The following is a 25,950-nucleotide window of genomic DNA, read 5'->3' on the forward strand; positions in this document are numbered from 1 at the left end:
TTAAAATATATATGTATATATATTAACATGCATATGAGCATATATACGTAGGTATAATAATAATATATAATATAATAATAATAATAATAACAAAATTAATAAAATAGACTAAAAACCTAAAATGAAAGATTAAGGATTAAATTGAAAATCAACATAATTTAAAAAAAATGAAGGGCCCAATTAAAAGGCACGAATAACTCATAGGGCTCGAATGAGAAAATATCTTCATCCTTTGAAACGCGTCACTTTATTAGGGCTAAAAAAAATAAATAAATAAAATTCGCAGTGGTATCACCTTCTCCCTTTTTTAAAATCGTAAATAAATAAAAAATAATCGAAAAAGAAAAAAAAAGAAAACAGTAAGCCACCTCTAAAAAACTGCCAATCGTTCTTCCTTTTTTATTGATTCTTTTTTTTTCTGACAATGAAGAGAGAGGCCTCTATTTATAGCTGAGCCTCCCCAAATCCAACGGTACAGATCAATTACATCAACGGCTAAGATTAAAGGGTATCTACAAATTAAATCTCTAAGATTACAAAATCATATATTCTAAGATTGTATATATCATATCTAAGATTGCATATCATATCTAAAATTGTATATCCTCGAAAATTATGTTTCCATATGTGAGCCCGGACTAAAATTGGGTATTACATACACTGTATTGGATCTTGGATTTCCTTACTGAAATTATAATGCCTAATAACGTCTTGAAAAGCGGTTTGATAAGAGAAAAAGATAATTATGAATAAAATTAACCTTTTAGGTGCGCAAAGGCGAAGACCTTCCCTCAATGGGAAGCAATGAAGGTACAGTCTGATGGTCTCCTTCATCTAAAACAACAAAAGTAAAATAACAAATAATAAGACTAAGATTTTTTATATGGTTAAAAAATAATCTTATGTTTGCAAGGCATACTTAAAAATGAATCTACAATAAAATCTCACAAGTAATTTAAGTCCAAACTACCCACCGATCACTCTCCTCCCCAACACTTTCCTTCAAGAATAAAATAATCACTTAACCGATCAAGTGAAATTACAAAGCAAATTCCCAAGAACAATTGTTCCTAATTCAACAAGATATGGTCTCAATTCCCTTCTGCATCAAGGATGATGTCAAGCCTTATAGGCAAGGCAAGTAATATTAAATTCAATCTTTCATGACCACCTTCATTATCCTCCTATATTTAAATTTGAAATACCATATTTATTTTAAAAATTAAATATAGTCAGGCATCACCTTATCTGATCAATCAAATGATTAATAGTATCTAATAATACAATTCGAAAGTTTCCCACAAAACACTTACTCTTCTAGAATATATCTAGTTTCACTTTTACAAAAAAAAAAATCATATACTTATGATCTAATTTTACAAGTTAAAAATGTTTGTCATAAGCATAGTTGAAACTAATATTGCCACAAATAGTTTAGATAGTAAATATTCTAACAATTTTCTCTTTTAACATTTTTGACAAAATCTTACAACAAATAACACACTCAATCAACATACTGCATCAACAAATCATCAAGCATCATAAGCAAGAAATTTAACATTAAAAAGTCATGCATAAGTCATAACATATCAAGTGTTGGCAGTATAAAAGTTGTAGGAGTCCCTAAGCAAATGACAGTGGGCTGGCAAGTGACAACGTATTTGAACTTCAGCCCATACCGATATTGAATTCTTGTGAGACTAAGACATGAGATGATTAAAGGTCCAATCTGTAACATCTGCATTTTAACTCGAGGTTAAGTACAGTGATAGATTAGGTTAATAATTAGTATAAAATTTTTGAAATATAATAAATAGGAATTTTGAGTATTAAATTAAGAAGTATATAGATCCAATAAGAAATTAAAAAAATAAAATAAAAAAATACGCCATACATGTTTATTTTTATTAAATAGTATAGGAAAGTCACTTGATTGTGGTTTTTTAACATATAAATGTTATATGTTTTATATGAAATTGAAGAGAAAGAAAATAAAATAGAGGACCTAATTGAAGAAAAAGGGAAAGAGAAGGCTAAGGAGTGAAGGAAGAAAAACATATATCATCTCAACCTTTTGTTGTAAGTACTGCAAGATTTTTAAATTATTTTTATTTAAATGCTTATATTGTAGTATGGAATTACTTAGAATAAAAATGTAAAATATATATTTAAATTTTTAAATAAATAAATAAAAAGATTAGATTATGAAATTATGAAATTTGTAAAGAAAATTATAGGTGGAGAATATGAAATGGTATATTGTTTGAACACTAAGAAATGATGTTGTGGTAAAAGTATATGTGTGTAAAAGGTGTGATATTTGTGATTTGTGAAATGGGGGACTAAATTGTAGATGATGGAGAATGAGAAATCTTTTCCGAAATATTTATATAAGGTATTTAAATGTATGAAATTAAGCTTTAATGCCTAAGTAGACGGAATTTAGAACTATTAGGATATTAGTGGTATGCCATTAAAGGACTTTAATGCACTCTCCGATTATTAGCACATTAGTGCTCTCCGTTTAGCACGTTAGTGCTCTTTGTATAGTATTTTAGCGCTCTTTGTTTAATAGTACATATTAATGCACCTTTGTATTTGTTTCGTATATCCGGTGTGTTCTATAAAGTCTACTTTGAGTTAAGGATATGAGTTGTGAATAAAAGTGAATCACCAATGCGTTGAGGTAAGTTTGATAACTTACAAAAAGTAAGTTAAATTTTATTAAAGTAAGGTATAGTTGAAGAAACTTGTATGTGTGCAAATATGTATTAATTGAATAAGTTTAAAATATTTTGTTATGATTCATTTACCTATTTATTCTTGTAGTGCTTACTAAGTCTTCATCGGCTTAACGCGTAGGAACAGTTAGACTCAAAGAGGTAGAGTCAGGTTAAGAGATCTCTCATCTCATCATATCCTCAAGAGCTTCAAGAGTAGGTATCATATTTTGAATTAAAATGGCATGTACATAGGTAGACCAAATGTGTTCCCATGTGTTAGGGACTAAAATACAAACTCTTGAAACTCTATCTATTTTGGTTTTACTTGAAGTATTTTAATTCTATATGAAATGAATTACTGAAACTATAAGTACGTTTGCAAATCTGGTTTGCTAATATGATGATTATGATTGATTTGGAGTGGTTTTACGTAATTTTAATATATTTTGTCTTAAGTGTTGAGAAGAATATATATATATATATTGCAAGGGGTTTTAGTGAACTTTTAAACTGATTTTTGACAAATTTTACCCTAGGGTATGGGTATCGATACCTAGGCTTTGAAATACAAAATTTTCAAAATAGAATGTGATTTTGGTATTGTTTTTGTAATTGATATTGATATTTTTCCCCTATTTTGAGTAGAAACAATGTTACAATCATTTTCAAACATAATCTAACATCCAATAATGACCCCACATGTTTATTTAATAATTTTTTAGTTAAATAAGTTAAAATACTATGTATAAATACTTAAATTAATTAGTGTCTAGCCAAAACCATTTTGACACCAAATGTAATAGTCTTATACCAGGTCCGTACGATCGGACCGGGTATAGGGGTGTTACACAATCCAAACAAAGACTACTCTCGCTAAAGAAAATAAATAGAACGATGGTTAAGCGTCAGCTATAGAAAGTCGACATTCTTCATAGGAAAGTGAGCAGAGCAAGACATGAGCGAGACAACTGAAAAGCTTTACTTCGTTGTGGTGCATGTGTTCGGTCATGGAGCCTGGTGCTGGTATAAAATCAGGAGTCTACTGGAAGCAACAGACTACAAGGTCAGCTGTATTGACCTTAAAGGTTCGGGTATGGATCCTTCCGATCCCAGCATCATCTTCAGTTTCCAAGACTATAACAAACCCCTGATTGACCTCCTCTCCAACTTACCTCACAACGAAAAGGTCATCCTCATCCAATTAGTTTAGTAGTAACCCTACAAACTTTACCGTTACTACTCTTAAAGGATTTGCTAATATATATTAATTAGTTTGGCTATGGCAGGTGATACTGGTCGGACACAGTGCTGGAGGCATGAGCTTAACCTATGCCATACACAGGTTTTCTAAGAAAATTCGTATGGCCATTTATGTCGCCGCTACTATGCTCAAGCATGGGTTCGTCACCCCTCAAGATTATGAACATGTAATTACATTCCTTTTTTCTTTTCTTTTTTATATAAATACATGATATTCACAGCTTCTTTTTATCCATATGTGTATTTATCTTGATCACTTGATCTCTTTCACTAATTAATTTGAGCATCCTGGTCATCAAGGAGAAAGTGATTACCAATACTTAAGTCATAACATGTGTGGATAGATTCAAGTGAATGTAATTTATGTATTGGATTTTTACGATAATATTTAGAAGGTGAATAGTAATATATGTCAAACCTTGTACGTCTTCCGATGAAACTAAGAAATTGCAGCAAGCAGTAGGGTTAGCTTTTCTAATTAATGACTCCTATAAATATATGTTCTACTTGCATGCATTTGAGTTTTTATTTTTGTTTTTCAATTCACTTTTGGCTTCTAATTTATTACTTATATATAGTATGGTGCAATTAGTTATTACTATCTTCTCTCCGTTGCAGTGGCTAGCACATGATTCCCTGCTGGTTAATATATATTATTGTCTACTTAATAACAAAATTAAAAATTAACTGCAGTACCATGTGCCTATCCTTTGAATGTGAGCTGCATGCATAGATTAAATAAATGGACAATATGATAAATTTCATTAGAGTGCTGTTCAGTTTGTGTAGAATTTAAGTTTCTTTTAATTCATACTTTTACTATAGCTACGTATATGCTTCTTTTGTTTACAAAAATAAATAGTGAAGAACTTTGGCCTGGAATGCAACAGCAGACCAGCATTGAAGCTGAATCAGTGCAGCAGCAATATTTTATTCATATGCAACTTGATTTAGTCCTTTTGTAATTTGTATTTAAAGTTAGTAGGATTAGTTGTTGATTTGTGTTTGATGTAATAGCTGATATGTCAGCTACATTTTGTGTGTAATTCAAGCTTTGTTTTAGTCAATACATTAGTGGGAGCAGTTATGTATTAGAAATCTGTCAATGTAACTTATTTGTTCCTTTTATTCTTAATGAAAACATACATGAAAATCAGTTTTCAGATTTCAATCTTTGCTCAATTCTCTTTGAATTCGATTCTAGCTTCTTTTCGTTTTGTTTTTGCTGCCAAAACCCCAACAAATGGTATACAGAGCCTGTCATCTTTGAGGGCCTTTGTTGTTGGTAGCTGTTTTTTTTTGTGTGTGTGTGAGAAACCTTGAAGAAAAAGAAACTGAAGTTGTCGTTTTTTTGTTGTTGCAATATGAGCTTTACACCACCACCTGTCTTTGCTGGTGAGAACTACTACATTTGGGTAGTAAAGATGAAGACTTACCTGCAAGCACATGATTTGTGGAATGTGGTTGAGAATGACACAGAACCAACCCCATTGAGAGCCAATCCCACGATTGCACAAATCAGACAGAATAGTGAAGAGTGTGCTAAGAAGCACAAAGCAATGGCATGCTTACAAAATGGTGTGTCTGATGTGATTTTCACTCGAATAATGGCTTGTGACACTCCAAAGCAAGCCTGGGAGAAGCTGAAGGAAAATTTTTTGGGGTCAAACAAGACAAGGCAGCAACAGCTGATCAACCTTAGGAAGGACTTTGAGAACTTAAAGATGAGAGACTCTGAGACCATCAAGCAGTACTCTGATAGGATAATGTCCATAGTCAACAACATCAGGCTCCTTGGAGATAATTTCAGTGAGAACAGAGTTGTTAGGAAGGTCATTATAGCTCTTCCTAAAAATTGAGTAAAAAATCTCCTCATTGGAGGACTCAAGAGATTTGTCAACCATCTCACTAACTGAGTTGATAAATTCTTTATATGCACTCGAGCAAAGAAGGACCAATAGGCTGGAGGAGCATTTTGAAGGTGCTTTCCAAGCAAAAGCCAAAGAAAGCTTAAGTTCAAGCTACAAAAGGAAGAAACCATGGTTTGACAAAAGGGAGAAACCAAAGAGGGATGTAGGAAAGAAGAAATTTCCACCATGCATTCACTGCAAAAAGTCCACACATTTGGAGAGGTACTACTGTTACAGGCTTGATATTCAGTGTAGGAGCTGCAAGTAGTTTGGTCACATTGAGAAGGTTTGCAAAAACAAAGGAAGAGCACAAACATAGCAGCAAAATCAAGCTCAAGTTGCTGAGGATATTCAAGCTAAGGAAGAGAATGTCTTCACTGCATCCTACTTTGCAACCTCAAGCAAAGTTAGAACGGATTGGTTAGTAGAAAGTGGCTGCACTTACCATATGGCATCTGATGAAGAGATGTTTAAGGATCTCGATAAAAGCTTTCCTTCCAAAGTCAGGATTGGAAATAGAGACCTCATTGAAGCCAGAGGCAGGGGCAATGTTGTAATCAGCACACACTCAGGTAACAAAGTAATTTCAAATGTTCTTTTTGTACCTGATATTGACCAAAATCTACTTAGTGTTGGTCAGTTGATAAAAAAGGGCTATTTACTTACTTTCAAGAACAACTCTTGTGTTATTGAGGATCCACTTGGTCAAGAATTAATCACAGTAGCCATGACTAAGAGATGCTTTGTGTTGGATGTGAATCAGTTGGAAATGAAGGCATATACTAGTCTTGCTGATAAAGCTAGTTTATGGCACAAGAGGCTATGCTATGTCAATTATAGATCACTTGGTTTGCTGCACAAATTGAATTTGGTTGAAAACATGTCCAAGGTTAAAGTTAAAGACAAATTTTGTGAGATTTGTCAGCTTGGAAAACAAGTGAGACTGCCTTTTCCAGTTAACAAGGCATAGAGAGCTATAGATAAGCTTCAATTGGTCCATACTGACATTTGTGGACCAATGAAGACCTCTTCTTTGAATGACAGCATATACTTTGTGTTTTTCATAGATGATTTTACTAGATTCTGTTGGATCTATTTTTTGAAACAAAATTCTGAAGTGTTTGAAGCATTTAGCAAATTCAAAGCCTTAGCTTAGAATCAATCAGGGTGCAAGCTAAAGGCCTTGAGACCAGACAATGGCGCTGAGTATTTGTCAGAAAGGTTTCAAAAGCTGTGTGAGCAGGCTGGAATTCATCATTAGTTGACAACCATTTATACTCCTCAGCAGAATGGAGTTTGTGAAAGAAAGAATAGAACAATGCTTGACTTGGCTAGATGCCTACTATTTGAAAGCAAACTACCAAGCAAATTTTGGACAGAGGCTGTGAACACCTTAGTGTACCTACTTAACAGATTGCCAACCAATGCTGTTAAAGAAAAAAACACATTTTGAAGCTTGGTTTGGACTTAAGCCAACAGTTTCACACCTAAAGGTGTTTGGTTGTGTCTGTTACACTTTCATTTCAGCTGAGAAGAGAACCAAATTGGAGAAAAGATCTGTGCCGGGGATCTTTGCTGGTTATAGCAGCTTAAAGAAAGGCTATAGAGTCTTTGATCCTTCCACAAAAAGGATCATAGTGAGTAGGGATGTGAAATTTGATGAGGAAAAGGTATGGAACTGGAATGGTACAGATGCAAGCTTGAGTGAGGAAGATCAGCAAGACAACAATCAGTAACCAACTGAAGAAGAAGAGCAAAATAGTGATGATTTTGATGATTTACTTGTGAGAGGCACAAGAACCATCATTGACATTTATCAAAGATGTGATGTTGCAATACTAGAGCCTACTAATTTTGATGAAGCTGCAAAAGAAGAGTGTTGAAAAAGGGTCATGCAAGCTGAAATGGAGATGATACACAATAATGACACTTGAGAATTAGTTGACAGACCAGACCAGAAGAGGGTTATTGGTGTGAAATGGGTGTTTAGGGTCAAGTACAATGCTGATGGATCTCTGAATAAACATAAGGCAATGCTTGTGATGAAGGGATACAGCCAGCAGTATGGGATCGATTTCATTGAAACCTTTGCACCTGTTGCAAGGTTAGATACTATAAGGCTTCTGTTTGCCTTGGCTGTTCAAAAGAAATGGAGAGTGCACTAATTGGATGTTAAGTTAGCCTTCCTGAATGGCCTCCTCAAGGAAGAAATCTTCATTGAACAACCAGATGGGTTCAAGGTTCCTAATGAAGAGGACAAAGTTTACAAGCTGAAAAAAGGCCCAGTATGGTCTGAAGCAGGCACCAAGGGACAACTATGACAGGGTTGATACATACATGTCTAGGCTCGGGTTCGAGAAAAGTGTCAGTGAGCCTACTCTTTATGTGAAGAAATCAGAGAGTGAAACTCTACTGATTGTGTCACTTTATGTGGATGACTTGTTAGTAACTAGAAGCAAGATAGAGTTGATTGATGAGTTCAAAATACAGATACATGATGTTTTTGAAATGACTAACTTGGGGGAAATGACATATTTTATTGGCATGGAAGTAATTCAGACTGGTCAAGCTATCTTGATAAGTCAGTATTCCTTTGCTTTGAAGATCCTAAACAAATTTTGCATGCCAAACTGCAAAATTGTTAGCACATCAGTTGCTCAAGGTGAAAAATTAACTAGCAATGGCAACCATGAAAGATTTTATGAAAGGGAGTATAGAAGCCTTGTAGGTTGTCTGCTCTACTTGACAACTACAAGACTTGATATCATATTTTATGTTAGCCTTCTGTCCAGATTCATGCATTACTGCGATGTTGTTCATTTTAAAGCAACCAAAATAGTTCTTAGATATGTGAAAGGGACTTTGGATTATGGAGTGAAGTTTGAAAAGGCAAAAGAGCTCAAGCTGATAGGGTATTGAGATAGTGATTGGGCAAGTTCCATTGATGATATGAAGAGCACTTCTGACTATTTCTTCACTCTTGGGTCAAGGGCCATTTGTTGGAGTTCAAAGAAGCAACAAACTGTTGCTCAATCAACAGCAAAAGCAGAGTACATTGCAGTTGCTGCAGCTGTTAATCAAGCCATTTGGCTTAGAAAGCTCTTATGTGATTTGAATGAAGATCAAGTTGAAGCTACTGAGATTAGAGTTGACAATCGGTCAGATGTTGCCATAGCAAAAAATCTAGTATTTCATGGCAAGACCAAGCATTTTAAGATTAAATTTCATTTTTTTAGAGAGGCTGAGCAATCAAAGGAGGTTAATCTGATTCATTGCAGCTCAAAAAATGAGTTTGCTGATATTCTCACTAAGTCTCTTGGTGCCACAAGATTTGAGAATTTAAGAAGAAGTATTGGTGTTCGTTGCATACATCCAAGGAGGAGTGATGAACTTTGGCCTGCAATGCAACAATAGACCAGCATTGGCTGAACCAGTGCAGCAGCAACATTTTGTTCATATGCAACTTGATTTAGTCCTTTTGTAATTTGTATTTAAAGTTAGTGGGATTAGTTGCTGATTTGGGTTGATGTAATACTTGATATGTCAGCTACATTTTGTGTGTAATTCAAGCTTTGTTTTTAGGCAATACATTAGTGGGAGAAGTTATGTATTAGAATTCCTTTTATTCTTAATGAAAACATACATGAAAATCAGTTTTCAGATTTCAATCTTTGCTCAATTCTCTTTGAATTCGATTCTAGCTTCTTTTCTTTTTGTTTTTGCTGCCAAAACCCCAACAAATAGTGAAAAGTTAATGAGGAAATGTAAGGTATGTTGAGCAAATTGGAGCATGCAGGGAGATCCAGATTTATCCATCTATGGTGATGTATGTAAGATGACATACGGTTTAGGAGCTGACCAGCCCCCAACCAGCATGATAATCAAGGAGTAGTTTCAACGCAAAATTCTATATCATTTAAACCCCATATAGGTGAGCACAAATTAAGATTTAATGCCAAGCTCGCAAGTAGCTGCTGTATAATAATAGAGTGAGACTTTGGACATGATGATGACGATGATCAGGACTCCATATTGGCGGCGATGCTGGTGCGAGCAGGACCATTGAGAGCATTAGTAGGTGTTCAGTTTAGAGAGGGAGGTGACGCAGACAGCGTGCCGCGAGTGTTTATAAAGACATTGCAGGACCGAGTGTTAAAGCAAGAGCAACAGGAAGCGATGCTGAAAAGGTGGCCCCCTGCTCTAGTGTTTGCTTTGGAAAGTGATCACAGCCCATTTTTCTCCATGCCTACTCTTCTCTTTGCCTTTCTACTCAAAGCGGTGGCTTCCATCAAAGCTGCAACTTAATCTATACTCATCATCCCATCCCTTATTTTAAAATCACTTTTCTTTTCAAATAAGTCTCAGATGATGAAGGTCTTTATTATTATATATGTAGCAGTAGCTCATGATGCAGGAGAATTCACTTCATCAGCATACATAGGCTTCCCATCACTAGGAGAGAAAATAATTTATAATGGAACAGAATTGCTTCATCGTTTTGCTTAATTTACATCATAAATAATATGACCACCATTAAATTATGCATAATTTAAATATGGGGCTGAATCATCCAATTAAATTTATTGGTGTAAAATTCACCAAAAATAAATTATTATAAAACGTGGTAGGTAGTTGTCGCGTTCACGACGTGTGTCGATTTGTACGAAAAAATAAAAGGGAGGGTTTAATCTAATGAAGAATAAAAATAAAAAAAATAAATGAAAATCGAAATTACAATAAAATAAATAGAACGAAATAAGATTAAATAAAATGAATGGACGCTCTAGTCTTATACATGATTTAAGCTCCTACTTTAAATTGATCCCGAACAATGAATTTTATTCTCCAATTGATAAGTTGGTTATAGTAATCAAGGATGCCTCAAGCCACCAACCTTTCATTATGTAAATTAACTAAGGGAACGCTCGACAACTAATCCTTACAGAATGAAAAACTTTGAAGCATGCATCCACGATTTAGCTCCTCGGTAGCCTAGAGAACTAGAAGGTCCTAACTTGAATCAATGGTCTCAACAGCGTGGGTTGTTTAAATCCGAATTGTTACTTCCCTTGACAAATCTAACCACTCAATTAGTCACGTCAATTTGCTCTTCAATAGACCAATTATGACAATTACCAATCGTATCGGTTCTTCCAACTGTACGCCGCACAACACCGAATCAATGAATCTTTTTTGACTTAATGCTATTACGACTTTATGAGACGACTGAACTTATCTCCTAAACGAAAAAAAATAAATACCAATATAGAAAGATTTTACGTATGGTTTCAAATTTCAGAGTTTTGAAAATCGGATAAAAAATCGAACTAAAACTAAATTCAAACTAATTCATAAAACAAAGAATAATAAAAGAAGAAAATATTAAGGGAATTTTATTAAAATAAAGAAAAGAAAACAAAGTGGTTGTGTGCGCTATTCCGGCCCCCTTCTATTATTCTCAATTGTCTATTATAATAATAATAATAAATGTATTAACCCTAAAACTAAAAAAAGAGTGGTTGTAAGTGTGGCCTCTACTATTCCTCGTAATTATATATTATAATAACAATAATTATAACCTAAATTAATAAAACTCTAAAATGAAAAGAAATAAGATTAAATCAGAGTTAACGGCAAGACTCAAGATTAATTCAATGTTCAATGTAGGTGTGTTGAAATTTGTTTGTGCAGATCAAGGTGATCCTGATCGAGGCAAATCACAACGAGAGCAAGTAAAAGCAATGACCTTTTATAATCGATATGTAGAAAAGAGAAAAACAGTTCGAGTCAGGCGATGACGAAGACATAAACCAACACAAATGTTTTGCGGAGCGGAACTAACCAACAAAGAAAATGGGTGAGAGAGAATGTCACGGGCCGTGGATCAAAACCTGTGACCATTCCGTACAGAATGTCCCATGGAGGTCAACCAATTAAATTAGACTCATTGAACCCACTTGAACTGGCCCGACTCGTAGAATATATGAAGAAACTCATCTACTTTTGTGAACACTTGGCGTGCACTATTTTTCTGTGACTTTTTGTTAGTTCGTAGCTTCTTTCGTTTCGAGTTTATTTCTGTGCCTTAAAAATTTTTACGAGAATTCTTATTTTTAGAGAATTAAGTTAACTTAAGTAAATTTAAACTCAAGAAATCGCCAAAAATTATAAATTTTATGAAACTAAAGTTCTAACCCATAACATTTCAACATACTTTATTCCACCCACTAATCCAGTGATAACATTGTCGTCTAGTAGTTCAAAATCATCACCATCATCTATAGATTCATCAGAATCCCTAGTATTCCCAAAAGAATTAAAAAAAATTAAAAGTTGGTCTTTTAAAAGAAATTCCAACACCTATTAGTACCTTCATCGCCACATCCCCATATTTACATAGTGATATCGGTTCGGTTTAATTGAGTTTTTAAAATTTTTGAATCATTCATCACGATTCAATTTGATTCAGTGCGATTTTTAATTTTTTTATATTAATTTTTTATTTTGAATTTTTAGAATTATTTTGACAAGATAAGTTTTTATAAATAATTTGACAAAAATTTAAAAAAAATTTCATAAATATTTTTAAAAAAATAAATTTTCAAGAACTTTAAAATTATTTTCACTATTTTAAACATAAAATATTTATATTATATCATAAAAAATTAAAATAAATAATCTCAATTCAATTTCGATTTTTAAATATACATTTCATAAATTATCTAAACGCTTCGAGTGGAATCGATTTTCTGGTTTTTTATTTTTCTTGCTGAATCCTACCCACATCAAGCAGGTTGCCTTCCATTATCTATACCTTCGTCGTCGCGCTGCCACCTCCTCCATTATTGGATGCGTGTTGATCATCGACCATGGAGTTAAAATCTAGAGTTTTATTTCTTATTGTATTTGTGAAGAATAAATATATATATATTTAAGTAAATTCATAGATTTAGTAAGTAATTATGAATTACTTAATTTATATTATTTTTAATATTCAAATTTAATTGTTGATTAGGTATTAGCTTGATTAATATAAATATTATTATTAATACAATAACACATAAGTTTAAGTGCGATGAAGTATATTATTTTTCTATTTAATAATAAATTTATTAAATATATATATGAAAGCTACTCTAGTTCTGTATGTATAGCAATTTTCATTTTTTGTTCTATTCCATTCTCGGGCTCTTCGTCTACCCGCCCACTCCCGCCATGTACAAAAAGCAAGCAAGGAAGAAGAGAAAGGATGCGCACAACACAGTTCTTAATTCCATTTCATTAAAATCCAAATCAATTGCCCAAATTTAACATTACAACAAATCAGGAAGATCTAAATACAGATAAATGTAAAAACAAAAGGAAAACCACCCCTAGTTAAATGAACGAGAAAAAAAAATCACAAAACTACATTCATCTCTCTGAAATATTACACAACACCAACACCACTGATAATGTCGAGAAGGTATGCATGCATGGATGGGAAAACCTTGCTTTGCCCATTCTTAAAACTGCAATGCAGCAGCGTTTGATGCTCAAGGGGTCTGCACATTTGAATCTTTTGACTTGTTCTCTTCAGAGGATGGCCGGTTCTCTGAGTCGGATTGCCGGACTTCTTCAATCATTCTTACAACTTCATCCATGTTTGGTCGCATGTCTGCTACCTTTGCTACACATGCCATCGCTATTTGTAACATCTGGACCATCTCCTCTTCAATGTTTTGGAACCTCATCAACTCAACATCAAACACCTCAGCTGTCCATTCCTCCCTCACCACAGATTGTACCCACCTGGGAAGATCAACCATGTCATCCCTTCTAGGTGATTGTAGTGGTGCTTTCCCAGTCAGCATCTCTAGGAGCAAAACACCAAAGCTGTATACATCTGATTTATGCGTATGCTTACGGGTTTCAATCACCTCGGGAGCACGATACCCCACTGACCGGGATGGAGTTGCAGGGACATTCATAAGAGGGGTCAAACCCAAATCAGAGATACACCCATCATGTTCTTGATTGATGAGAACATTTGAGGACTTGATGTTTCCATGAGTGAACTTTGGACCGCCCATAGAATGGACGTGGGAAATTCCTCTGGCAATTCCGAGGGAGATTTTTACTCTGGATTCCCAGTCTAATGGGCTTCTTCCACCTCCTCTGTCTCCTGTAGTCAAAATGCTTGAATTCTTACATGCTTCTTTTCCACAAACTTAATTATTTTAGAATTTGTTTGAAATTGGAATTAGGGAGACGGGAGATGGAGTCACAAGGAAAGAAAGAAAAGGAAAATAAAATATGTACCATGCAAAAGTGTAGATAAGCTGCCGCCTGGTATATAGTCATAAACTAAGAGCTTCTCATCCTTGGAGTAATAATAAGCACGGAGTGGGACAACATTTGGGTGCTGCCCGACCCTTCCTATAATCTCCATCTGCTGCTCAAAATCCTTCTTCCCCACAACCACTTCCTTCAACCTTTTCACTACCACCGTTGTTGATTCCTCCAGAACAGCTTTGTATGCTGTGCCATAACTACCCTTTCCCAGAACTTCAGCTGAAGCCCTTAATAAATCCTCAAGGTCAAAATTATAAGAACATCCTTCAAAGAAAACTAACTTGTTTTTCTCAGGTTCTTGCACCCCACTCCCGAACTCCTCTTTCGGTTTCTCACTCCTGCCACCCCCAGAAGCCTTCCCCTTTAATACACTACTTCTACCATTATCTTTTTTCTTCAGACAGCAGCATAAGATGATTAAAGCTAAAAGAAGTAGCACTACAGACCCTCCAACTGCGATGGCAATGATAACTCCCAAACTCAGTTTCTTTTTGGATCCTTGTTTTTTAGGAAACTCTGGTGGGGGAGGAGAAAATGTAGGAGATGGTGATGGAGAGGGAGAGAGAGAGCAGGCTTGTAGAGGTGGACCACACAAGAGTGAGTTCCCTATAAAGGATGAACTGGGAAATCTTTGAAGGGATGATGGGATCCGACCACTAAGCTGGTTATAGCTTAAATTCAACTGCTTGAGCCTAGTGAGGTTAAGATTAGGTATTGCTCCAGAGAGATTGTTGTTCTGAAGGTTCAATCGAGTGAGAGATGTTAGGTTTTGTATTGTTTCTGAAATGTTGCCTGTAAACGAATTGAATGAAAGATCCAATACATTGAGCTGGAGGGAAAATGAAGCAGGAAGATCACCAGTGAAGTTGTTATGTTGAAGGTAGAGGTATTGGAGTGATGGAAGACCGGTGATATCTGAAGGAAGATCACCAATGAAGCGATTGGATCTAAGGCTGAGAATCTTGAGGGCACCTAATTTACCAAGAGTGTTGGATGGGATTCGGCCAATAAATCCAACCCCAGGGAGCCTGAGGGCAAGCACACTAGAATTATCTTGTGCGCAAGTGATGCCAACCCAGGTTGTGCATATTGGGTTGGTTGAGTTCCAGTTCAGATTTCGACGATGGGGGACAGCAGCATGAAACTCAAGAAGGGCTTGCTTATCAGAGTTTAGATCAGCTACTATTAGAGGAAGAAAAATAGTTATGATGACAAGGAAATAAAACACTGAACTCATGCAGAACTTCATTGGTTGTTGTCTGCAGAGGGGAATATGACAATGATTATGGTTATGAAAATGCAACATCTGTAGTCCCAACTGAATTCCTGTTCCAAAGAAAAGACCAGCAAATACATCAGGGCACTGTATAATGAAGAACTCAAAGAAAAGAATGCGATACTAAACATGCTGTGGCAAGAATGAAAAGTACAAAACACAAGGGGATGCCACAACACAAACACAAACAATCTGAGGTATCTGGAGCAAAGTAAAATAAAGAGTCAAGACCATATCAAATGACCTATTAATTATGTGGCACAAACCAACATCCAGAAGGTCATTGAAATTTATGCTCAGAAGCAGTTGCTAAATTTCAAATTAGCTATGCTTTTATACTTTTCAATGGAAGGGGAAACACATCCAATAAAAATGTACACCAACATTCTCTTCTATTAGGCAGTTGGGAACTCTAACTGGTTTCTATTATATCCATTTTGGAAGTAGGGAAAAGTCCCCGATGAGAATGTACTTACACGCTCTACTCTTTGAGGGCCATTGGTTGCTAAAATCTAACTAGCAAACATATAATATAATATCTGACAAGCAAGGGAAAACGCATACAAGAAGAAAGTACATTGACATTCTTCGGCACAATGCACCTTCAAGAAGGCACTGGTTTTGACATCCAGTCTTGATGGTGAGCAGTGACTTAAAATGTGGGGTCCAAATTATTAACATCTCCCTATCAAACAAAGAAAAGAACTAAAAACAACCAACTTATTCCATAAGAAAATTCTCTTTTAGTTGTTACTAATTAGAAAAAGGTATTCTCTTGATGTCTTCTAATAATATAAGTCGGATCTTTATTTTTCTTCCTTTTGTGAATGATTTTTTCTTCTTCTTTTTTTCATTTTTCAAGTAAGAAGGATGTCTTAGAAGGCATAAACCTGAGAAATATGACTTCACCTATTCAGCTAAAAGGAAAAGGAAGATATTTGGAATAAAAATCTCTGTTATCCTACCAGCTTAAGCTTACCAAAGGGCCTGAAAGGGAAGTAAATTTTTTTTTAAATATAATCCAAAGTTAAAGTGAAAAGGGATTCTATAAACAACAAGAGGGCAACATAAGCTCTTTTCCATCAAACAGCAGCAAGAGAAGAATATACTTGGGAAAAAGAAAAGCTAGACCTTTTCAGCACTAGAAATATAGGAGAATTTTCACAGATACATATATATAGTGACAACTAAGACAGCAATTTCATAAGAGGGTTTTTTTTCTTTTAAGAAAAGGGAATATTCAAAATTTTAGACTGGTTGAGGAAGATAGATAGAGAAGTTAAACCACCTAAGCTGCATTGTGCAAGAAAAGAGGTGGAAAACATGAAAATGAAAGCCACATTAGCGCAGAAACAACCAGGGAAAAAAAGGGGTGTTCTTTAACGAAAAACAAAAACTTAGAGAGCATAGAAGAAACTCACAAATTGTTGAATCACCATTCACTAAAGAACCATGATGGCCATACTTTGAGCTGATGTAAGAAACTAGAACATTCCTCGGATGGCACAGATCTACAAGCTTGATTATGAGAGGTAAAATGAATACTGAATGACTAAACTTCTTTATTTTACTTAATTCAAAAATTAAAAGAAAGTGCAAGTGAATTTAAGAAGAAAAAGAGAAGAATGAAACCTGGGAAACAGCCTCCAAAAATCCAAATGAGGGGAGAGGCAGGAGTTGGGTGGAAGTGAAAGTCAGTCAGGGTTGAAAGGAGATAGCCCCAGAATTCAGCCACATTTGCATTTACAAAGGAACAAAATGGGATTTCAATTCAGATCCGGAATTTGGTGAAACTGAAATGAGCAACAAACCGCAAACTCCAGCTCAAAAGTGAAATTGACTGAAACTCAAGCAGCTGCATCCGTTACAAAAAAATAAAAATGTCGGAGCTCATTGAAACAGGAGACTGCATTTAAGAGCTGAAAAAATTAGAAGTGGTTTTGTTTGGGATGGGATGGGATGGGGAGGAAAAATGAAAAAAGTGAAAACAACCAAACCGAACCAAACCACACCAAACTAAACCAACCCTATTCCTTAATTTTAATTATTTTTGTTTGGTCTGCAAGAGAGATAGAAGCAGCAGGTGAGGGACGGATGACTTTGCTTGATTTGTCATAGGAATGCAAAACAGAATTAAGCGTCTTCCTAAATAATCCACTCCTTGTTTTGCTCAACTATTACAGCTCTAACACACTATCACTCCTCCCACAACCACTCACTCTTTCCAACCCACACTTTGACCATAAATAATAATTCACTTAAGCCTCCTTTAGTATTGTTTTCTCAATTTCACATTTTCACTTAATTCTAATTACTGAATTTAACTACTTTCAACTTTTGGAGAAGTTTCCATGTCAAATTGCGTATGAAATTAAATTGGTGCTGATAAAAGATGAGGTGTTAGAGATTTGAGCGATGCACAAGGTGTATCAAGAGACACTAGTAGCTGTTTAAGAGTACTTGGAGAGTTGTGAGATTTTGGCAGAATGGAGTAATAGCTTAGAGTTATTTTAGTAAGGGTTAATATATATTGTTTTTAAACGTGACAACTAGATTCAAAACTAATTTTAAATTTTGTAATTAGATCTATTTTAGTTCCTAAATTTGAATTCTGTCAAGATTTGATGATGTGACCAGTGTTATTAGAATACGATCGGATTGGATGGACCCAAAATTGATTGATATAGCAATCTGAATAAACGGATTGGACCCATTGACTCGGAAACTACTTGAAATTGGTAAAAATCAATAATTGAGACAAAAGAATCAACAAATAAACAAATTGAACCGATAAATATTTTTAATTTTTAACTTTTTTTAGATTTTAATGAATTTTTAATTATTTATATAATTATTATTGTTGGTCTAATGATTGAACTGGCTGAATCGAGAATTGGTGGTATGACATGTCCAACCATTGATTCAATTATTAAAACATTGAATGCGACACTCTGAGATTTATAAAAATTTATATAGTTTTTTTCAAGTGATGTGTTGCACAATCTCAACAAGTCACATCATCAAACTTTTATTTTTTTTAAGTTCAAGGATCAAAATAAACCTAATTGTCAAGTTCGTGAGCCAAAAACTATATTATACTTTTTAGTAATTGAAGGAGTTTATACATAAGAAAAGCTTAGTAAGGGCCCTTTTAGATGGATGTCCTATTGTACAAGGTTGGTAATAATGTAACGGAGAGCTCTATTGGGATGTGGCTCAACCACACCATGAAGAATTGGTAGAAGAGTTATAGGGACTTTACTACAAGTGAGGATGGATGTGATAAAAGGAGTCTCCAAGTAGATCTTCCTGTGATCTAACACTGGTTCATGTGGTAAGCATGTAGAAGTCTTTACATGGGTGAGCCCCTCCTTAGTCAAAGTAGTTGACTTGGCGAGGTACACCAAACGAAATGATTATGTATAACAATTGTACCCCAATAGAGGGATGGACTATAAAATGACATTTCCCGAGATAATGCTTCTTGTTGAGGTGTCTTTTCTGGTGAAATCATATCATAGTGTTATTGGTGTGTCTGAAAAGGCATAACAGTGATTTTAACGAGGGAAGTACTATATTTTGTAGCTTTTAGTACTTTGAAGAAAAATTTTAAAATTTTCTTATTTTAAAAGTTTAGTTTGCGTAAGTGACAACTCAAGATTTTTACCTTTGTTTGGGAGAGGCTTCAGTGCCTCTATCTTACAGACAACTTTTCCAAATGGTTCCTCAATTGTCAAAAGCTCCTCAAGTCGGTCTATAACTGCTCTATCGATACTCCTGCAGAATACCATTTTAACTCATTAGTGTCATGTAAATCACTAATTTCTTAAGCTAAAGGATCAATAACATTGGCACTAAAGACATTCAACACTTCACGAGGATGACACATAACCTCATAAACATTTAATTTAACAATATTGATAATACTCTAAAATGGCATACTTTTATGTGTTAATTATATATATTTTGAGTATTATCCTACTAATTTGGGTTGTTTATGGTTTTTTTATCTTATAGGGACTAAATTGAAGGTAAAAGAAAATTTAGGGGAAAAACATGAATTTAAAGACAAAACGGGTCAGCATGCGAAATTGGGAAGAAATGGTGCCAAAAATACTAACTGTAGAAGACTTGTGGCAAAATTTCAAAGAATAAATTTATGAACATAGGACTTTGTTTAAATTTGAATTTTATTTTTAGGATTATTTGTTAGGATTATTATATTGTTTAGATTTAATTTCAAATATATCTCTTAAACATTATCATCTAGAGTTTAAATAAGAATAAACTAGGTTCTTTCATGTGCTATAAGTAGGGGATGGAGTGACATGGATATTCACTCATCATTTCTGTAAAAAACTCATTCCCTCTAAAGCTCCTAGCCTTTTTGTTTCCTTTTCAATAAAATTCCAATTTCATTAAAACTTGTGTTTTTTTCCCAAAAAGCATAAGTAACTAAACTCATATAGCCAAAGGTTATTAAGACTCCTCCAAAAGAGTTCATGAGACTTAAAACCCGTACTTAGCCCTTTTCAACGAGTATTTATCATTTCTCTACATTACGGGATTGACGTTTCCATCCATGTCCTTCAAAAAAAATAATCTTTTCATATTATGCAAAGACAATCGCTTTGTATATTTTGGGAAGGTTGCATAGTCGGTTCGCTAACTTACTACATTAGAGGTTGTCAAGCCCAAGAGACAAAATGGCGTTTTGCCATTGAGAAATTATGATCTAGTGTAAGACGGTTCCACAAAAGTGACGGTTGGCTAGAGTCAGGTTACTCTAGATAGTAAGGCTATAACCTAAATGGAGCTGGTAGTCGTAGGCGTCCTCTTCCACTATAATTGGCTTATTCGGTCATGAGAAGAATCACATAAAAGCCTATGATTGAACCAAAAGAGGATCGAGATAATCGGAGGCTGGAATCCCTCAATTGGAAAACCCTGTTTTTCTCAATTCTGCTTCTTATCACAATTACGATTTCAATTTATTTAATTTCAACTCAATTATATTTTTAATTCTGTTTTATTTTATTTTTTCTAGGTCAGCTATTTTTCTTGGGCACAACTATGTTCGGGATTTTGAGAAAGAAGAAGCGGTGGCGATTCAGTCATTGAGGATTTGACCTTACTCCCCCTGTTACTATTTTTTTTATTGTTTAGGGATAAGATATATTTGTTTCTCTCAATGACACACCAAATATCACTATCAAACTACATGGTGAGCATGCCACTTCGTACATTGATTTTTTAACGAGTAATATTAAGAAACGGTCACTTGAGTAAGAGATCGAAAAAGCCAGTCAAGTTATCCTCCTCCATGTCTATGATATAAAAGTTTGCAAGAAAGATCAATTCATTAACTTTAACTTAAACATCTTTTAAGACTCATTTTGTATAAACTATCGACCTATCCGCCATTTGAATCATGACGCATGTTTCTTTCAAAGGACTTGCATTAAGTGAATTATAAATAGATATTGCCATAATATTAATAGAAGTGCCTATATCACACATAGCTTTCTTTATGCCTACATTACCTATTTTACATGGAATCACAAACATACATTGGTCTTTTGTATTTTGGTGGAATTTTCTTTTAGAGAACTACAAAAGCGTTGTCACTCACATTTACCCTTTCATTATCAAGTAACTTCCTCTTGCTAGTGCATAACTCCTTGAGGAATTTTGCGTAGTGTGACACTTGCTTAATATCATCTAATAAGGGTATATTCACCTCAACTTTGTGAAATGTTTCAAGAATTTCTTTCTCCTCCTCTTTCTTTTTTTTCATCAATCTTCTTAAGAAGGGAGGTAGTATTGCAACAGGCTATGATAATTCAAAATTTTTTTGGTTTTTGGCACATTATTTCATTTTTCTTGACTGGAATCGTGTCTTATATTCATGTTAGGAAAGGGTTCTATGATCGTTCCACTTAAAATCATTGCACTTGCATTTTACCTCAAGTTTGGTTCTATTTAAGATGAAATTTTCCTTGAGACTGCATTCTGTTGATCAAAATGGTAAGTTTGCTTACTTGGCTTTCTAGATTTTAGAATTTCACCTTTCGTGTCTTGTTGAACCACTTCTGTAGCCTGTTGAAACTTGAGGGAACTAGTAGTAAGAGAATTCACAATGTTCTCTAGAGACATACCTGAGGTTTGAGAATATCGATGAGGAAAAGACTTAGGGTGGTACGGTTGATTGTATGAGGGCTTCGCTCCGTAGCTAAAGTTAAGGGGTCTCTTCATCCAGCATTGTATGTGTTAGAGTAACGGTTATATCGCTTCTATGGTGGTCCTGGAAAGTTTACTACAACACCCACTTGTACTGTGAAGTATTCATGTAGGATAGGACATGCGTCAGTCGTATGATCTAGGACCACACAGGTGCTACAAACTAGAGTAAGGGGTATCTTGCCTACAACCAAAATTTGAACAATACTAAAGAGTTTATCGATCTTGTCTTTCAAGGAATGAGTACTTGTCTCGTTATCCCTTTTCATGGGTTCCACATTAGTTCTAAATTGTTGGGAGTTGGCCGCCATGGTGCAGATTAAATTTCTTAAAGCTTGGGTAGTCATGTTGACTAACGTTCCTCCATTTGTGACATTAATAATTTTCCTCTCCAATAGAAGTAATCTTTTGTAGAAGTATTGCAAAAGGGATCGTTCAGTTATGCCATGTTGTAGGCAACTTGTGCACATATTTTTGAAGCACTCCCAATATTTATATAGTGATTTCGAGTCCTTTCGTCATATTCCACAAATCTCTCATCTTAACCCAGTTGCTCCAAATGTCAGAAACGACCGATCAAGAAATAAGTGAGACATTTCAACCTAAGTATTAACCAATTTAGGGGGTAAATAAAATAGTCATTCTCTATCTAAATTGACTAAAGAAAAAAAAAGCATTGAGTTCTATTTCGTCCTCAATAACTCCTTATGGTTTCATGCTCAAGCAAATCATATGGAATATCTTGAGATGTTTGTGCGGATTCTCATTCTATAAGTCATGGAAGGTAGGTAATAAATGCATAAGGCCTAATTTCAACTTGAATGGTGCCTTTACAGTCGGGTAGGTGCATAACGGCTGTTGTTCATCCGGTGGCTTAGCAAATTATCTAATAGCTTGGTTTTTATCCACACTTCTTGTCTCAAACAATAATTCCTTGTCGTTTTCTGTTGTCAATGTGTTTTCCTCTTGAATCTCGTTGTCTTCTTCAGAATCTAGGGAGTCTGGCTACTATGGTCGTTCACCTCATTTAATCACCTATATTTGTCTAATGTGAATGGTTTTTTGGATCTTCGGGTCAAACACGGGTGGGTCTTTCGAATTTAACCTGGTCATAAAGAAAAAGAAATAAAATTAAATAGTGCTAGTCCTCGACAATGATATCAAAATTTTATAGGTGCCGAATGCACCAAAAATAAATTCCTACGCCTAAACTGAAATTAAATTAAATTTGTAGTATAGTGAGTAGGGTTAATCTCTCAGTGACTAAAATGGTCAATTGTATTATTGCATACGACCAAGAATTTACGTGAACCTATGAAAATAAAGAAGGGGGATTAAATATAAGTATAAAGTAAATAACTAAAATTAAATAACAATAGATAAAAATAGCCACATTAGTGAAAACACACCACATAGGACACGTTTTTAGGAGAGAAAATAAAAACGCATCCTACATGGCACATTTTCACTGTCACATTAGTGAAAACACACCTTGTAAGACGCGTTTTCCTTTAACGGTACTATTCCAACTCCAACTGATAATTTTTTCAACTTCTAGTAGGGTAGGAAAGTTCATGAAATCGATGCACAAACACCACTTTCTATTACCATCACAACATTAGAAAGCGAGTCAAGATATGCAACCTTTCTGATGAAATGTGCATCCAATAAATTTTTTTCTTCTTCTCTTACTACTTGGGTGCGAATCTTCTCTTTTTTATTTTATATTTGCTTGATGGTCTTAGTAATCGCTTTAACGTTGAGAGAATGTACAATAACGTAGGTTCAATGCCCAACATATCAGTAGCTCATCAGGTAAAAGTATTTAGATTCTCCATGAGCAAACTCATCACCGTATTTCTCCTGTCTAGCCAAAGCGAAAGGTGTTTGCATTACCCTTTCTACGTTGCCTTGATATAACTGTAAATCCTCTATTTGTTCTACAAGCTAAAATTTAAACTGATTTATTTCCTTTCCGACGTTTAGGCTTTCTAGATTTTATCATGCTCTTGTTAATGAGGTTTACTTGGCCTTTCGTTCCCTGTTACTTTCATTGCAAGACTTTAATGCTCTAGAATTCTGACTTTGTTGGGTTTATTAAAGAGAAATGATGTGACATTTTCTCACATTTGGATTGCATATAGCCTATTCCCATCGAGGTAGGGAGCTTTGCCTATACAGAAAGTTGCCAAAGTGAGCTTGGCCATTTCATCAGTGGCCATCCAGAAAGGGTATCGTATTTGGGTGGCTTGTCTACAGCCAAAAATTCTACCATGATAGTGGTAGTATGTCTCTCATTACCCATAGTATCTGGGAGAGTAATCGAGAAATTCACCTCAATGAGCTAGTTGGCAAAGCAGAAAATGAAATTTGCCCTTTTCAAGTCTCATTCTGAAAGACCTATCTTTGAAAAGACTTCCTAATGTAGCACCTCCACCACACTCACTATCTAGTGGAATAATAACTTTTAAAGTATGCAAAAGAAATTTAATTTACTTGTTAAAAAATTATAGTGTTATTTTTAAAAGAAAATTTATAGATCACAGTGCTAGCTACCAACTAGAAATAAATTCAGCCAACATTACAGACAATTGTATGCATGAAAAATTATTTGATACATTATCAATAGAATCTTTTAGATCTACTGATAATATTTAATAGATGACACATACTCCCATTTAGGGTGTAATAAAAAATAAGTACTAATAATTGAATATGTAACTGTATTTGAATCAAAGTAGTCAATATCGTATTGATGGACATACCATTTTTCTATTGGTATTGTACGTACCAACACTGGTATTTTTTGGCGTACCGCTAGCTTCTAATAATAAGATCATTCCATACTATGTATAAAACAATCCATAATTCAACAAATCCAATAAACTCGATTATTGCAATTACTCATAATACCTTATTTTAATTTGGCTTCTAGTTAGCTTCTGGAATCTATTTCTTAGTTAAAGGTCACTTTTTACTAACTAGAATAAATATTAAATATTTAAATATTTAAATATAAATTTAAAATATATTTTAAAATAATTTTTTTGTACCAGCCAGTACACCACATTCTGATTGGTACAGGCGTAATTAACTAATATGACAAGTACCGATCAAAATTTTTATCGGAATGAAACCTAAAGTTGGTTTTTCCGGTTTACTGCCATACTTATGAAGTGAAATATTTCGTTGATAATGTATCAAATACTTACCGATTAACACTTAACAGCTTTCATCAACTGCATGTATGCATATGGTGATATTGTCCGTATAAGGATTATTAAATTAGGAAAGCAAGATGTTAATAGCTGTGCTCTGGTGAATGCTGGTCATTCTTCGTAGACTAGAAGGGTAATAGATCATATGGATGCATGTGACGTGATGAGTTTTTTGAACTTTATGGTGTTACTATTATGGAAACTTTAAGATGTATATGGAACAAAAAGAAAACAAGTATCATTATACTTTTGTTTTATGGAATAGCCTCCTTCAACCCCCCTCAACTACTCCTACTTAATTTCTTTCTTCGGTTCAGCTATGCAAAGTGGACAAATGTGTACGTATAGAGTTAATTTGATGGCTTAATTTGAGATTATAAGATCCTCCTTCCATAAGGACAAAACCAAAAAAACCCAGAGTTATTGAAGGGAATAAATTATTTTTCTTAAATGTTGGTATAATTCTTTTAAATAAATGTAAGTATCGAATCTTGCATTAAAAGACAAGCAGAGAAGATATTTTGGATGAGAATAAATGACAACAAAGTTCCATAGCAGCTGCTATTTCATATTTGATGTACATATCTAAATGGTTGAGAAAGCAATATCTTAATTCGCCCTCAAACTTTTTTGTTCTTTGTTTTGGACATTAATGAATAAACTAACTTTGCCACCATAAAAGTAGATCGCATTAACTAGGGCGGGAGAGAAATAAAAAAAGCCACCTACTTTTGTTTATCAATAAATTTAAGAGTGAATTATAAAAATAGTCTTTTTTGTTTACCTCAAATTACATTTTAGTCATTTATGTTTGAAATGTTACGTTTTAGTCACTTGCGTTATCGTTTTGTTACGAAGTGGTCACTCTACCGTTAAACTCTGTTACCTCTCTAATGGCGGTCCTACGTGGCAGTCCAAATGGGTTTTAAATGCCAACTTGGATGTTCTATGTGGCAGTCCAAATTAAATTTATTTAATTAAAAACCTAT

The 25,950-nt window shown here is 34.4% G+C and overlaps 1 protein-coding gene and 1 pseudogene across 2 annotated transcripts; one reads left to right on the top strand and one right to left on the bottom strand.

The window, feature by feature from the left end:
• The first annotated feature begins 3,677 nt into the window (after window positions 1–3,677).
• LOC107927082 (methylesterase 17-like) lies at window positions 3,678–10,352 on the top strand (annotated as a pseudogene).
• A 2,791-nt stretch (window positions 10,353–13,143) lies between these two features.
• Window positions 13,144–17,746, bottom strand: LOC107927133 (probable inactive receptor kinase At5g58300). Of its 2 annotated transcripts, none has more exons than XM_016858138.2 (4): window positions 17,136–17,746; window positions 16,925–17,014; window positions 14,195–15,553; window positions 13,144–14,057 (listed from the first exon to the last, which is right to left on the bottom strand). In XM_016858138.2, exons 3-4 carry the CDS (start codon window positions 15,531–15,533, stop codon window positions 13,429–13,431), a joined length of 1,968 nt encoding a protein of 655 aa, XP_016713627.1. In that variant the 5' UTR covers window positions 15,534–15,553; window positions 16,925–17,014; window positions 17,136–17,746; the 3' UTR covers window positions 13,144–13,428. The 2 variants fall into 2 exon arrangements, with proteins under 2 accessions (XP_016713627.1, XP_016713626.1); XM_016858137.2 differs by having other exon boundaries at window positions 16,925–17,021; window positions 17,136–17,742.
• Between the last annotated feature and the right edge of the window lie 8,204 nt (window positions 17,747–25,950).

The sequence above is a fragment of the Gossypium hirsutum genome, chromosome D03 (genome assembly GCF_007990345.1).
Source record: "Gossypium hirsutum isolate 1008001.06 chromosome D03, Gossypium_hirsutum_v2.1, whole genome shotgun sequence".
NCBI lineage: Eukaryota > Viridiplantae > Streptophyta > Magnoliopsida > Malvales > Malvaceae > Gossypium > Gossypium hirsutum.